This window comes from Heterocephalus glaber, unplaced genomic scaffold (assembly GCF_053883595.1).
Source record: "Heterocephalus glaber isolate CG9 unplaced genomic scaffold, H.glaber_assembly_v1.0 deba00001550, whole genome shotgun sequence".
Lineage (NCBI taxonomy): Eukaryota > Metazoa > Chordata > Mammalia > Rodentia > Bathyergidae > Heterocephalus > Heterocephalus glaber.
Window position 1 is genome coordinate 15825171 of NW_028258343.1, and position 15493 is coordinate 15840663.

The 15493-nt window shown below is 38.0% G+C and overlaps 1 protein-coding gene across 10 annotated transcripts in view; it reads right to left on the minus strand.

Moving 5' to 3' along the window:
- Positions 1 to 15493, minus strand: part of Lama2 (laminin subunit alpha 2) — a 586947-nt gene that overhangs the window by 399468 nt on the left and 171986 nt on the right. For 9 of the 10 annotated variants that reach the window (XM_087190273.1, XM_087190276.1, XM_087190275.1 and 6 more), the window contains exon 4: positions 5063 to 5305. In XM_087190273.1, the coding sequence (XP_087046399.1) occupies positions 5063 to 5305 (243 nt within the window). Of the gene's footprint in view, positions 1 to 5062; positions 5306 to 6548; positions 11303 to 15493 lie in introns of those variants that run through there. The other variant, XM_087190277.1, reaches the window with a different exon arrangement.

Sequence of the window (15493 nt, forward strand, 5' to 3'; positions counted from 1 at the left end):
TGGTCTCAAAAGCTTTTTCCTGTCAAAAATACTTGGGTGTGAGCTGAGCCCTGGCTTTGACATCTTTGCTGTATTTAGAGGACAAGAGTTGGGTTCCAGGGCTTTTAGGGATGGAACTTTGGTAAATTCCACACATGTTGGCTTGGACTCCAAAGACAGGCAGCATAGGAGTGAGAAAAGTGGAATTAAAGCTGCTGCCACTGGGTTATAAGACAGCTTGGAATGGGCTGAGTGTGCCAGAAATTTAAATCTTTAAATTGTTTTAAGAGTTTGCAGATTGCCATGAGGTAGAAGAAGCATCAGAAGACCTTCACAACATGAAAATAATATCCTAGCCCTTCAATTATTTCCACACACACTTTTTGAAATACAACTCCTGTTATACAAAGTAATTAGGCATAAGAAGACATAAGACAAATAAGAGTCAGCAAATGAAACAGCCAAACACATATAGCTATAAAGGTCAGGTATTAGAACCATCAAACAAAATCACTTACATTATTGTTATTTTATGCCCAAGAAGATAAAAATAAAATATTGAAAATTTTAATATAAATTATATTAAATTAAAAATTTAATACACATGATTTCAGTATAATAGAAAATCTAGACATGTATATGAAAATGTACAAATTTAGAAGCTGAAGAATATAATACATAAAATTAGAATATTGTGGATTATTTGAATATATTTTTACACACTTGAGGAGAAAATTAATGCACTAGAAGTATACCAGAAGAAAAATCTAGAATTAACATACAGAAATACAAAAGGATAGAAACTACAAAGTAAGTGTAGGATACATAATGTTCACAAAAAGAAGTTCCAAATTATTTTTAACTATAATTGTAGAGGAAAAGAGGATAGAGGAGAAGCAATATTTAGGGTGCTGCTGGTTGAATTATTTCATGAAATTACAAGACATCACTCCGCAGATGTATCAAACCACGTGAAACCCAAGCCAGAAAGTAAAAGGTTGTGCCCGGAAGCCTGATTGCCTGACAGAACCCTGTACTGATGGCCCTGTTGTGTTCTGCACCATCAGTGTGGAAGTCCCAGTCACGCGTGGCCAACAGCACTTGGAATGTGCCCAGTCAACTGTGGAACTGAGTTTTCACATGATTCGAATTCACTGAAATGTAAATTAAAACACATACGGCTGGTGGCTGGTGTACTGTGCAATGCATATTTGGAAGATCGTAGTAACACTACTTAAACACAAAGATAAAAACTTTAAGAAAATCACAGAAAAAGTGCTCCAGAGACAGTAATTTGATAGCTATGTTCTCTACACAAAGGAAATCAGAAAAAAACAACAAAATATCACAAAACAAAATAACTGCAATCTTAAAATTCATTGCTAATGACAATATACTTCAAAAATGGAGCTGAATTCAGCGATGTATACTTTAACATACAAATATTATGGGAAATGAATGAATTTAATTATTGGACAAATCGGCCTTCAACCTTTTGAAATACCAAGTTGTCCCTGGTTCCCCCGGAGGAGAAATCCTCATCTCACTGTGACCTCTTCCACTCATTGTAGGGAGAGGGTGATTTATCATTCCTAGTCCTTACATCTACTATCATGTTTTATTTACTAGATTGTATATTTCTTTGTTGTATTTTATTGCCATTTTTCTGGAAAGTTTTGAACATTAACATCTAATAATTGTATGTCAGGATTCATCAAAGAGTACATAATTTTAAAAGGAAGCTGGGCATGGTGGCACACACCTCCTGTAATCCCAGCACCGTGGGAGGCTGAAACAGCAGGACTGCAAGTCAATCCTAGCCTGGGAAACTTAGAAACTTAGCAAAACCCTGCTTCAAAAAAAAAAGGCTCTGGGTTCAATTTCCAGTACTGAAATCAAACAAAGAAAAATCCCAAAAACTAATGAATGAGACAACCACTTATTGAGAATGAGCATACAAAACTTCTAGAATATCCTCAAATGTTATAAGGTAGCCAAAACTGTATTACTTTAGAACACAAAGATGCCCTAAAACAAATCATACATTAAACAAAGCTACTAAAGATGTTCAATTTCAGAGAGATTAAGTGGCCCATTTAAGGTCCCCACAACGAACTGGAACCAGGTTAAGAATCACGGTCTTCACTCATTTATTTTTTTCTCTAAGATGAAACCTCAGAATAGAACTCTGTGTATACTGGACCCAGGGACAGTCTGCATTTCTGTGCTAAACCACTAAGTTTAGCAATTATCAACATTGTGTTTTCTTAAATCTAGTTCTAGTCTCCACCAGAGTATGAAACAGACATTTGCCAGCCAATCAGGAAACCTGGATTCTCCTTTCAGCTGTTACCAGGTGAACTGATAGTCTCAGGTAGTATCTCCTGCCCTCCCTAAGAGGGCCTGTTTATTCTAAAAAGGTGAACTATATAAAATGATAGTCAAAAGGAGAAGCTTGAATTATTCTTAAATTCTGTCATTCTATAGAAAATATTTTGAATTACTCTCTGTTCCTTACTTCAGCATCTGTGCTATAAGAAACAGATTTCAGGAATCTGTCACAGACAAAAATGGAGTTTTTCTTAATAGTCGCCCTCACTGAGTGGTTCCTGGTGAGTGTTGTGAAGGAATGAAAAGAAGACAGTCCAGTAAATAAGCAGCAAATGTGTACATCTGTCTGTCCCATGCTGGCAGGCGGACACATCCAGAGGAAGGAAAACCACCATTAATAAAAGGAACACAACTCATGCCTGGGGATTTGCACCAACCTGAACACTGCATTTCTACCTCAGGATATTTTATATGCCTCAACCAATTTCTGAATGGAGGCATGTTTCAAATGGTAAACAATAGCTTTAAATATAATTACTAATTCTGGGTAAACATTAGACCCTGGAGAACAATAATTAAAAATCATGTACACACAAATATTCTCTCTGCATGCCCCACTGCTGTGTCCTCTGGCCAGGAGTCGGCCGTCTCTGGTTAGAGCAGATGGAACAGCTGTTTGACTTTCTGCATTTGACTCCATGTGACTTGGCAGATTGAGATCTCTTGCTGAGAGCACCATTTGGAATGTTTTTCCCCAAAAATGGTATTTCTGAGCATGGAATTTAGAAATAAGAGTGAGGCATCTTGCTAAACATTCACACAATAACGTTGCCAAGAGGGAGTCTGATAGATTTATGTCAAAAACCTAACTTTCCACCAGAAATGTTTACAGCTTCTCTCCATATTGACTGGGGGTGAGGAACGTGAACGTGGGCTTCCTGGAAGCGTGACTGTGAAAGGTGATACGAAGCCTGACATGTTGGAGCCTCCTGTACTCTCAGCTCTCTGCGAGGCTGAAGCAGGAGAAGAGCAAGCTCAAGTCCAGGATGAGCAACCTGGCGACTTAGTGATGCCCTATCTCAAAAATCAAAAAATGGGGCCAGGGATGTAGCTCATTGCAAATGACTTAGGTTCAATCTACAGCCCCACAGAAAAGGAAATGATGGGATTAGCTTCGGATGTTGGGCTAGAGAATATCACCCACGAATACAGACAGTCCCTGACTCATGAGGGTTCAACTTATATATATATTTTTTTGTTTTAAAATGGCAGTGAGTACTGACCCAGTTGGCCACAGGATCGCGTGAGAGTGGACACGACAGTGTTCTGTGCTGTCAGTCTTTGTGCCTGTCTGGGTCGTCACATCTCACGACGTCCACAAGGTGCTCATCTGTGTCTCCTCTACCCACATCACCTTCTGTTTTCACTTTTAATCCACCACTCAATAAACCACATCAGTTATACATCACTTCAGTATAAATGGCTGTGCATTAATTTTGTCCCAAAGTGGACTAAAGTAAGTGTTGTGAGCATGTGAAGGCAGACTAGGCTAAGCCACAATGTTCAGAAGTCTAGGTACATTAAATACACTTTCAAATATGATTTCTTCCATTTATGATAGGTTAGCTCAGACATAACCACATGGTTAGCTGAGGAATATGTGTTTAAGTAGGTAAGATGAAAGGAGGTAAGACAAGCATGTTAGGAAGGTTTAATAAGAGGTATCAGAGAACTCAAGAATCAATAAATCAAGATTTGGATATTTGGGCAGGGGATTTAGCTCAGTGGTTCCACCCCCTGCTTTGCAAGCGCAAGGTCCCAAGTTCAATCCCCGGTACCAAAAAAAAGATTTGGCTATTTAAGAAGAGACAAATAAATATGGTAGTTACTGTTATTATAACAGAAATAATAATAATGAAAATAGTTAATGCTTAGAGAGTACTTAGGGGAGACATCAGCATTAATCCTGTAAATATCATTTATGTGTTCATCCTGACAATCATATAAGAGAATGAACAGTTTTAATCCAATTTATGGAGGATGAAGCCAGGCCATAGAGAATTTAAATAATTTGATCAAAAACATAGAGATATTAACAAGGAAGTCATGGTTTGGATCTGTGGTTTTAAACTAACGAATACATCTAAAATCTTAACTACAGGATAAAAACACAACAGGGTAATAGAACACTTTTGGATTGCACATATGGTTTGGCTTGTATATAGCTGAGGACCTAAGAAACCTCAGACATTACTATTCTGGAAGGTCCCGACAGGGGCCCAAAATCCTACACAGTCCTCTGCATGACGGTAGAAACATCCACGCCTGACAGAGTGTCTTTTTCTTTGGTCCTTTCATGTAGATTATATGCCCTCACAAATTCCCCTCTCGTCTCCTTCTTGAGAGCAATGTACACACAAATGTACAGGTTTCTTCAAGGGCTCCAGTCCCCTTTAATCATAGCAATCCTCATTGTCAGGAAAATCTCTGTGTATGTAAAATTAATCACCGACTTTCCAACTTAAACCCATTTCCCCTTCTCTGATCTTCATTGCAGATAGGAGACATATGAAGGTAGTTAACATTCTAATCACTACGGGTTTTTCTTTTCATTTAATAACTCATTTAAATGTACTTCTGCTAAATCCCATTTTTAAATCTCCCTGACATTAATTACTGATATGCTCTCTCTTTCTGACAGGCCTATTTTGCCATATGAAATGTACTTCAATGGTGAGTTTTCTCATCTTACCTCTCCGTTTTCTAACGGGTGGATCTTGGAATAAAAGGAAGTGCAGATGACCTCGTCGTCCTTGGCGTAGGATGGAGGGCCAGTGCGGGGGTAAATGTTGTAGCGGCTCAGGCACTCGGTGTCCGTCACAGCGTGATACTGCCAGGGCTTGTACTCAACGTCATCCAGCGAGCGCTCCAAAATCCAGTTTCCCGGCCGAGGGGAGTTAGCCGCTTTCACGATCACGTAGGCGATCTGGAAGACCTGGGGAGGGGTAACCACAACATAACTCTGAGCTCCAAGGAGCCCTCGCGATTTCATGTCAGATACTACTCAAGGCTAAATGCTACAAGAGATTTTATTTCTAATTTTAGATGATAACACTATTAGGTTCTGTGAAATGATTTTACCATTACATGTTCATATTTAATAACTTTTTGCTAAGAAATATGGCTCATTTAGATACCATGACTTTAAAAGCAAAGGGTTAAGGATAGATTTTTCATTCTCCAGCAGATCATTGGCATCATTTCACCTAATTTTTAAGTTTCATTATAACCGTTACCACTGACAGCCCTTGCTGTATACCAATTTATTAATCTTAGATATTAAGGACAATGAAATATACAGTAGAGATTACACGTGTGACAAGTGCTTCATAGTTTTGAAAACATGCTTATTTATATCACTTGACTTGTTGTAAGTATGGTTTAAATGGACTTCATGTGCTACAATAAAAACAACCAAGGGCTTTGGAGACACAATCTGTGTTGAAACTATGAGGCCACCATTTATGTGAGCCTGGGAAGATTAGTTTTCCGACGCTTATCTTCCTTTCCTCTAAATTAACGTCAAGAATAAGCACAGCACTTAGAGACAGTTTAGATTAAATGAGGTAACATGTGAAGTACCTGGCAAAGATCTCAGCAGTAAATAATAAATGTCACTTCGTCTACATCCACAAATAGAAATGATAGAGAAGACATTCCAGTGAAATGCAGACAATTGGTTGCAACTGGAACATACTAAATAAAGGGGTTTTTTTCTTTACAAGAGCTACGTATAAAAAAAGAAGTATCATTCCTAAAAAGTCTACAGTGACAATTGAAGATAATGTAGAAATCTTCTATTCTGAAAACTTCATAGAATTTGGGGATGTAAAAAAGAAATATTCCAGATGTTTTATGATAGCGCATATATGTATCTTTACAAAGGCTGTTCAAAGGTCCAAAAGAATAATGAAGAAATATTGGTAAATGGTATTACGTGCAATGCCCTAGGTAGAAATATACACAAACTACTTTCATGTACTGCCCCACTCAAAACGTGTTGCTAATATATGGTAAAAAGGAGACATGAAAAGTGTAATATAATGAAGTAGGAGGATACGCTCTTGACTGGTAAACGCTGTAAGACATGGGGAGCTTGATTGCTCCTAAGCTCTGGGGTTGGGGTCACTGGGAGCATAACCAGAAGGACAACCAGGGGTTCAGGACCACTCCGCTACCTGACTAACAGGTCCCTGTGACACAGCAGGAACCCTGAAAGGAAGGCTCCAGGAGGCAGCATGTGTTCCTTGTTCCGAGACGAGATCTTCATGAATTCATGTTGAGTACCTGTGGTGTGCTCCATGGTGGCTGCACAAAAGGGACAAAGATATACAAAGGAAGGCACAGGCAACTGGAATAGTAATCATCTGAGAGCTGGACTAGAATGTGGGCACATGCTCATGGGAGGGAAATCACTAGCTCTTCAGTGATGAACATAGGGCTCGTATTTACCTTTTAGGCACAGTTATGAAAAAGCTGGTGGCTAAAATAATGAAATGTTTTCATGATTGTTAATAAATCCCTGTTGACCAACCTCCCAAATGCTTCTTCCATCATGAGATCATCTGATTAATCCCAGCAGAGATTTATTTTTATGTGTATAGGCCAGTGATGGCAAACCTTTAGGAGCTTTCAATGATAACAAATAGCCGGCTACAGCATGCCTGGCATAGGTTCGCCACCACTGGTATAACGTTTGACCAGTCTGTTTTAGTGAACAGCATAGTGGGTGGAAATATTGATGAGTTTGTATTTATAAAACAGACAGATCAGTGTAATTGCACATGGACACACATGCTATATATGTCCAAGCAAATACTTGAAAGTGCTTAGACTTTGGGGGCAAGGGTATTCACCGGACCCTCAAGTTGCGGCCAGCCTGACATATGAACAAACTTGAGTTAATTAGGTTAATGGAAGATTCATCTGTCTCTTGTTATCCATAGCGTGTACCCAGGTAAACATCCAGATCTTAGCTGTATTGACTTCAACCCACTTGGGTCACAACCAGCCCTTGGGAACTGATCAAGTTGGTAAGTCAAGGGTCCACTGTACATGCACATACTAAACTTGTCAACTCTGGGGTTTGAAAATGAGGAATCAGAGAATAAAGAGAGCTTTTACTTTATTTCAGTATCCTTCTATATTACAACTATTAATATGAAGGTCTTGTTTTTAAAATAAAATTATTTTAAAATAAGTATCAGAGAGAGAATAAACACAGGGATAAGACAGAACATTCTCCATCAACCACAAAGTTTTAGGTATTGTTCACAGGAGTCATTTCTTTTACATAGTTTATATTCAACAACTCAGCCCATGAAACTCTCATGGGGAGATTTCACTGATGCCAACTGGATAATTATATGGAATGCACAGACAGAACTGTCTCTACTATAAAATATGAAACTGTCCAGTCCTCATTGTGAGTAATCCCATCGTGTTCCTGGCAAGATCCTAAAACACAAAGAAAGAGAATTTGTGACCACCTACAGGGTGGGGACTACAGCTTTTCCATCATTAAATACATTACAGTCCTTCTTAGGATTTTTTTTTGAAATGGTGAGTATTTGATGTCACACTTAGCTGAATAACCAGAACGACACACCTCCATGTTGCTGCTGTCACTTGAACACTGGCCACTTCTGTTTCTGATGGAGCTTGAATCTCAGTCGACACTGGCATATTTTGTGATTTGCAGGGACTAAGCTATACATTTCCTCAGTGTTCATCTTATTATGTCCCCGTGAGCTGAGAAAATTAAACTCGTTTGCTCTGTGCTTTCTAGTGTTTCTTTTCTAAAACCAAACCATGGAAGAGATAATGAGATAATGAATGCAAAATACTGCATGTTGTTTGGAAGATAGAATCTGTGTATCTTTTCATAGCTTTCCTTCCAGAAAAAAATGCACAGAGAGATGGTTTTTGAAAGGTAAAAACAAAAGAGGGACAAGAAAGCCTATTAGAGATCACAGGGACTCAGAAAGAAAAAATAAAAATATGCAGAGGTTATGGATAATGACCTTTGTTTAGAAAGCAGTTCAGGAAGCACATACAGAAAGAGGCCAAATCCATGGAGCTGCAATTTGGATTCATGATTTAGGAGCCTCCGTGTTGGCTCTAGAACAATAGATGACAAATAATGCAGGAAAAAGATCTAAAGAAACCCCACAGACTTCTTCTGTAACTCAGTATAACAGCTAGCATTAAGGGACATGGAAAAGCAGCCAGTGCTGCAGAAAACATGAAAGGAGCCCCCTTTCAAGACAATATCCCTCTTTCATTTATTTTCTATGGATTCCTTCACATCCGAGGCAAAATTAAGTACATTTGTTGGCATGTGGTATTATAAATAAACTTTTTAAAGTGTTGCAAATAGCATTACTGACAAACACACTAAACAGATGCTTTCTTCAAAGGCTTCAGAGAAGGCTTCAGAGAATTTTCTAAGTACTACAAATTTTCAATGGCCCTAAGAAAATAGCTCTTTAATGTTATCTCTCCCACTTTTATTAACTGTCTCTTATGTTTTCAGAATAAAAACTCTTCAAAATCCAGAGTTTTAATACTTTATTTCTAGATGAATAAAGCCCCAATGTCTTATGATGTACAACAAGGAATGCAACCAACCCATTATAAGAAATACTAAGATTGCTAGGATTTAATGAACCTAAGATATCAACACGGCAATGTGAGAGTGTTTTCTTGTTGGAGGGTACTTTTTATAAAGTTAGTGCCTGAAAAACATCCAAAATCACTCCTAAATTACCACCAACTACCTGAAATTTACCACAACAAAAGGGACTTGTCTTTCTGCTTCCGTTTGCTACTCATCTGCATGTCATCTGAAGAACTGTCATAAATTACTTCATCTCTTGATCTCATTGATTGTTTAGTTAGAGAATAGTCTTCCCAAAGAATCTTTCTATTCCGAACGAGTAAGTGGCGTACAATGGTCACTGTCACAAAGAGTGAGGCTTCCAATTCTTTGTACATCATAACTGCGGTAAATGAGACTTGTACAGCACTGGGACAAGAAGTCTCCACTGCTGCAAGTGACCGCAGAGCCCCAGCACTCCAGAGCCTGCCCTTGGACAGCCTCACACAGCCTAGGTGGGTAAGCCTTCTAAGAAGAACCAGTTTCTAGCACACACATTGCTAAACGTGGATTGAGGAACAAATCCCCTGCTATGAGTCTCAGGAATCCCCCCCATACTAGTCCCTTTGTCTTCAGAAGAAACACAGATGTGGAAAGATGCTATGAAAGATTACTGTGCTTCATACATCTCACTTGGAGTTGCTGACACATAACTAAAAGACCAGTATAAAGAGCAGCTCCTTAATGACATAATGAGGTCATGGGCCCTCTATTTCCTATGGGCTTATTGCCATAAAAGCCATAAAAATACTAATGAAGACCCTGGGTATGGAAGACAACACTTCCTCCTTCTTATAGAATGAGGCCTGATTTACACTCTCCTCTGTCTTCCTTCCTAATCTATCGAGAGAACAGCATGTGCTCATCCAGCGTCTGCCAATGCCGATGTTCAGCACATCCTGCTTACTCATGTGGCCCTTTGTGAACTTGCCATGACAAATAGTTGCCCATAGAACAACGCTGCTTTTTTGAAATAAGTTCTGCAATAGTCTATGAATTTTCAAGCGTAGCACCCACTGGAGTAATCTGGGAAGATTTATAGATGTGAACATGATGTCTCTTGTTTAAACCAATGGATATAGTTCATGAGATTGTCAGCTGTTCCACCTATGACCTTTCCAGAGAAAACAGAGACACAAGATACAATTTGATAACAACAAGGAGAAAGGGATGAGAGCAGTTCAGCATTTTTCAGGAAGATCTGTAAGAATTACTGATGTAGGGGAGCAGAGGTTGGGACCCACGGAACTCAGGTGGGCTGCAGCCCAGATGAAAGTCTAGAACCTTAAAAAGGCAGGTGAGAAGGAAGCAAGACTGAGAAGTGGGCTGAAGGTACAGAAGTCACCAAAAGTCTGTGTCCAACAGAGAACTGATACAAAGCCTCACTCCCAGTGAAGTCACAGGTAACCAAGCTCTTAGTCCCCAAGAGCAATTTCTGCAAAAACCTCAATATTTAGTTGCTATGACCTTAAAAATTGTCTGATAAGAAAATTATGTAAATTCTGATAATGCTATTACTGGCCCCAAGGTGTAGCTAAGCTCTAATGATAAAAGTTTTAAAATAATGATTTAAACTTTAACAAACCACCTGGAAATATGTGTGCAATTATTATTTTCTAGGGGGAGTTTCTTACTTACATCGATAAATCTAAAATGAACCGGTGGGGAGTTCAGAAGGAGTTTGGCTGCCAATACATCCCATCTGCAGGCAAATTCGTTTAAAATAATTCTGCTCACTAAAATGATTTGCAGTTGTCAGCCAATTAGAACGTGCAGTCCACTTATCTCACCCTCCTTCACCAAGTGTGAGTTTCATTTGCTGTGCAAGAGCTTACTGAACTGGAGGTTAGCAAATGTACTGCTTCACCTTAAGGTAAATGGCTCTTGGGTCGTAAGGGAAACAGAAACACTCTGCTCCCAATTAAAATAGATTTTTAATACACAAATTAAACTCATGTGAAGTTAATAGATTGGAAAATGAATTACACTACCACCCCAGAATTCATAAGAAATAATAACCTAACTGGATGACTAATGATAATTCTTTGAAGAGAAAATTTGCAATTATTTGTTGAAATTGTTTTTTAGAGTGTTTAAATGAATGCCTGACTCTTCAAGAGACACTATTTGAAGGACTTATTTTTCTACCTCACTCTACAAGAAAGCAAACCTCAACTTCTAGCTCAGAAAAATAGAGTTCTTCTTTAGCTTTCCCTAAGTTAATAGACAAATATAATGGTATTCCATTTCTAATGAAAACTGTTTGTTTTTTTTTCCACAGAGCTGTATAAGTTGGTTATAAGGCATTTGAAAAACACTTTATCAAGCAAAAACAACCAAGAAAACGCAGAGATGGAAGGACAAGGATGGAGGTACACAATGTAACAAAAGCAACATGTAGTCTGCTGCACTGGTACACGGCACAGTTCTGCTCACAGGAAGAAATCGTTACTGTAAACATTGATCTGTAGTTCCTCACAGCCAGCAGGAGCCATTCATGTACACTAAGGCTAGCCATTTGGGCATTTTCTGCAGTGTACTGGAGAATGCTAGATACGATCTATAAAGTGATCACACCACAAAAGGGAAGGTAAATCAGAGAAAGTCAGAATTGAACTAAGAATTTTCATAAAATACAGTAGCAGAAGAGCATGTAATAGCACTACTGGGGAACAATAAGCAAAATAAGAATGTGAAAACCTCTACTGAATAAACAACACACTTTCTTCCAAAAATAAATAGGAAAGAAGTAAAAAAAATGGGGTCATGGATTAAGACTTAAGAGATATAACCAGACAAAGGTAATATGTGTCTTCATTATGCACCCTGATTCAATCAAACAACTATTCAGGAAGAAATTAGAAGCTAGTATGATGATTTAAATACTGATTGAATATGTGTTAAAATTAAGGAAGTAATAATAGCAGTAATTTTAGAAGAAACAATGTTTACAAAGAAGTCACAACCTTCAGAGATACATAACAAAATACTCATAAAGAAAGTCATATGTATCAAGTTTGCTTTCAAATAATCGAGGGGCAAAACAGTACATGGATGTGTTTAGATTTGATCTAGAGGGTGCTGTGTATTAATTCTTTTTTTTTTTTTTTTTAGCTGTGTACTAATTCTTATAGGATAGGTATTGGGTGAGTCTGTGTCCATGGTATTTTTCTCAGTATTTCTACATGTATCTGGAAAATTTCACAAATAGAATAAGAAAAGTTTACTAATATATCACATTTTAATAAACAAATAATTCTCTACCACATGGTAATGTTACCACTGGTAGTGATTTAGTGCTTGCTCTTAAAGTGGAAACATTTAATGTACTTTCTTAATTATCTTGATAAACGGTTAACTCTGCTTCTTGCTGTGACTATACTGTATTCTGAGATCAAGAAGCACGCATCAATAATTAATTATAAATTCTACAGGGCATTATTGGCCCAGAAGGTCTCAAGATTTTAGTCCAGTCTTAAGAAAACTAGAAGCACGAGTGAATGGAATCCAAATTGGAATGAATTAGATGCTCCCTCGGCTTATTCACACGTTTAGTGCTCCATGCTTCATTATGTTGCTATCAGTTTTCACAATGTGAGGTGCAGGGAAAACCCAAGCAAGCGCTTTCCTTGTCTTTAGTACTCCCCTTGACATCTATTCTCTCCTCAAACACTTCTGTCTCATTTGAAACGATCTACAGTTTGAAAAGACTGCCCTGCCTCCTGTGTCTGAGTCATTGACTCAGCATGGCTTTCACACCAGCTACCGGCAAAAGAGCAGGTAGCCTGCGTCCTCCGCAGAACACGACAGTGCTTTCAATGAAACCATCGCAGAGCCCAATATTGGTGTGAATCGCAGACAATCAAAAGTGTGGCAGTTCAAAGCTTGCCTTCTAAAGTTATTCGCCCTAGAGAAATACCTGGCATTACCTTTGTTCTGTGCCTCCGTAGTTACCACGGAAAAAAGAACCTACGCATTCTCCAATTTACGACATTACAGACATGGATACATCGCTAGTTCAAACATTTGGGGAATAACAGCTAAGATTGGTAGTGATGAGAAGAGTTAGAAATATAGTATTAACCATGTAGAACAACAAATCAAAGAGAGAGTGAAACTTTCTGATCTTGGTGCACGAATGTTCTCAACAGATCAGAGTCACTTAACACTTATCCAATTTTAGCTATTACAAATGAAATAGCGTCAGCTATTTTCATGCTTATATACTGTCCCACTTTCTTGTCCTTCTCTAGGGATTTTCTGAAGAATAATCTGTGTCTTCAGTTTATTACTTTGCCATCCTTTCTCTATTAATTCCGTGCAGTCTATGTTTCACCCCACCGCCTTATTACAATCACCTCAGAAATTCACTAGTGACCTAGTTGGAAAATTCATATTTTTTTCTCCATCTGCATCTTCCTTGAAGTACCCATAGCTTTTGCTTATGTGCTCTACCCCTTTCTGAAATCCCCTTTTTTCTTTGGGAAAGTAATATTTATTTTAAACTTAGGTAATCTTAAAGGAAATTTTTTTTCTAACATAGCTCTTTGCTCAAATGAAAAGTAAACAACCGAAGAGGGAGTGAGGACAAAATGGGTGTTCAGAGACAGTACTCACCCAAATTTTTCTGTAAGCCCTATGTAGGTACTTCTGCCTTGGTTCTTTTCAATTTGATTTTTCTAAACAAAAATATAGTTCAACATTTTATTTGTAAATAATGTTTTCTTATTAGTTTGTTCATACGTTCTGCAAGGTAGTTTGGCATACAGAATATTTTTTCTGTTAGCAAGAACTCTCTGAGATAGGCAGGAGATGTGGAGTGAGAGACGCTGGATGTGGCAGAAAGAATAATGGCCTTCCCGGGCTGCGCACATCTTAATCTTCACAGCCAATGGCTGTCTCTCCCTGAATGACAAAGGGATTTTGCAAATATAATTTAGTTACAAATCTTGTGATGCGAACGTAATACTGGCTTATCTGGGTGAGCTCAGTGGTCACAAGGTCTGTAAAAGAAAAGGACCAGAGATGATGGAAGAGGAGAAGGACCCAACTTATTGGTGACTTTGAAGATGGAAATGGAAGAGGGTACAAGACAAGGAATTCAGGTGATGCACAGAATCTGGGTCAAGAAAGTGGACTGTGTTGGAGCCTTGTGAGGCACATGTCAGATTCTAACCTGTAAGATAATAAATTTACATTGGTTTAAGCTACCAAGTTTGCATATTCTGTTATGTTGGGAACCAAAAACCAATGCAGTAACCAAGTTGTTATATTTCACATGACTAGTAAGACATAAAGCAAGGTTATATAGTTTTGTCTATTTTTGCTTTAAACATACAAATACATACTTTTCATTTCTATGGCTATCTTAATTCCAATACACAAATATTTTCCACATCTCAATTTATAACCTAGCCATATTGTCCTGTCTCATTTTATATTTCAAACTACCAAATGAATGTCCCTGATGACACTTAATTTTGCTTTGTAGCGGAAGTTTCGCCTTTACCACCAAAACCAAATCATGTTTCTAGCAGCAAAAACTACAACAATCTATCAATGCCATGTAATTGCTTACCCATAACAAATCCTCAATATTTTAAATTTAATTGGACAAGTGAACAAAGATGGAATGCCACCTCTAAGATGATATAAGGCACCTCTGCTGATTGCGGTGACTACCTACATATCACACAGTATTAAGAAGTATAGTTAACAGGTCTTCAGCATTTATATAGGCAAATTCTATCAAGATAACAAGCTTAGACATTCCCAAATTATACATCCCCCCTCTAAAATAAAAATTCGCAAAAGAGAGCACTCAGCCAGGTATGGTAGCATATGCCAGTAATGCCAGCTACTTGAGAGGCTAAGGCAGGAGGTTTCCATGTTTAAGCCCAACCTGGGCAACTTAGTTACCTGTTTAGACACAAAACAAAGCAATTAAGAAAAGGGCTGGGAATGGAGCCCAGTGTGAAGCCCTGGTTTCAATACCCAGGACTTCACACAAGGAAAAAAGGGCTTGAGTGAACATACAGTTTTGTCCTCCTTGGATTTCATTCTTAGTACTGGAAAAAAATGAAAATAAAACAGTAAAAGTTAAGAGAGCATTGTATAACTGTCAGAGTGATCTTTACCTCAAATTATAAAGAGGTGACTTCACTCACCACTGAAGTGTAAAGATTATAAATGAAATGAAAAATGAGAAAGCTGCAGAGTCTGATGCTATTCTGTCCACGATTTAAAAACAAAGATAGGAAATGGCACATAGCTATATGAACATTTTCTAAAGAATGAGTGACAAAATGTTGAATTTTTTTAAAGTCTACCTTTTTAAGAGAGCATGTTAAAAAAAAGGTTTTATAAGGATTATCCTGCAAATCTGAAGTCTGTATTCTGCCTAGATTTCTCATGCTTCTTTTTGAATCAAAAACTCTTCAAATCATAATATAACTTTGGTGATGT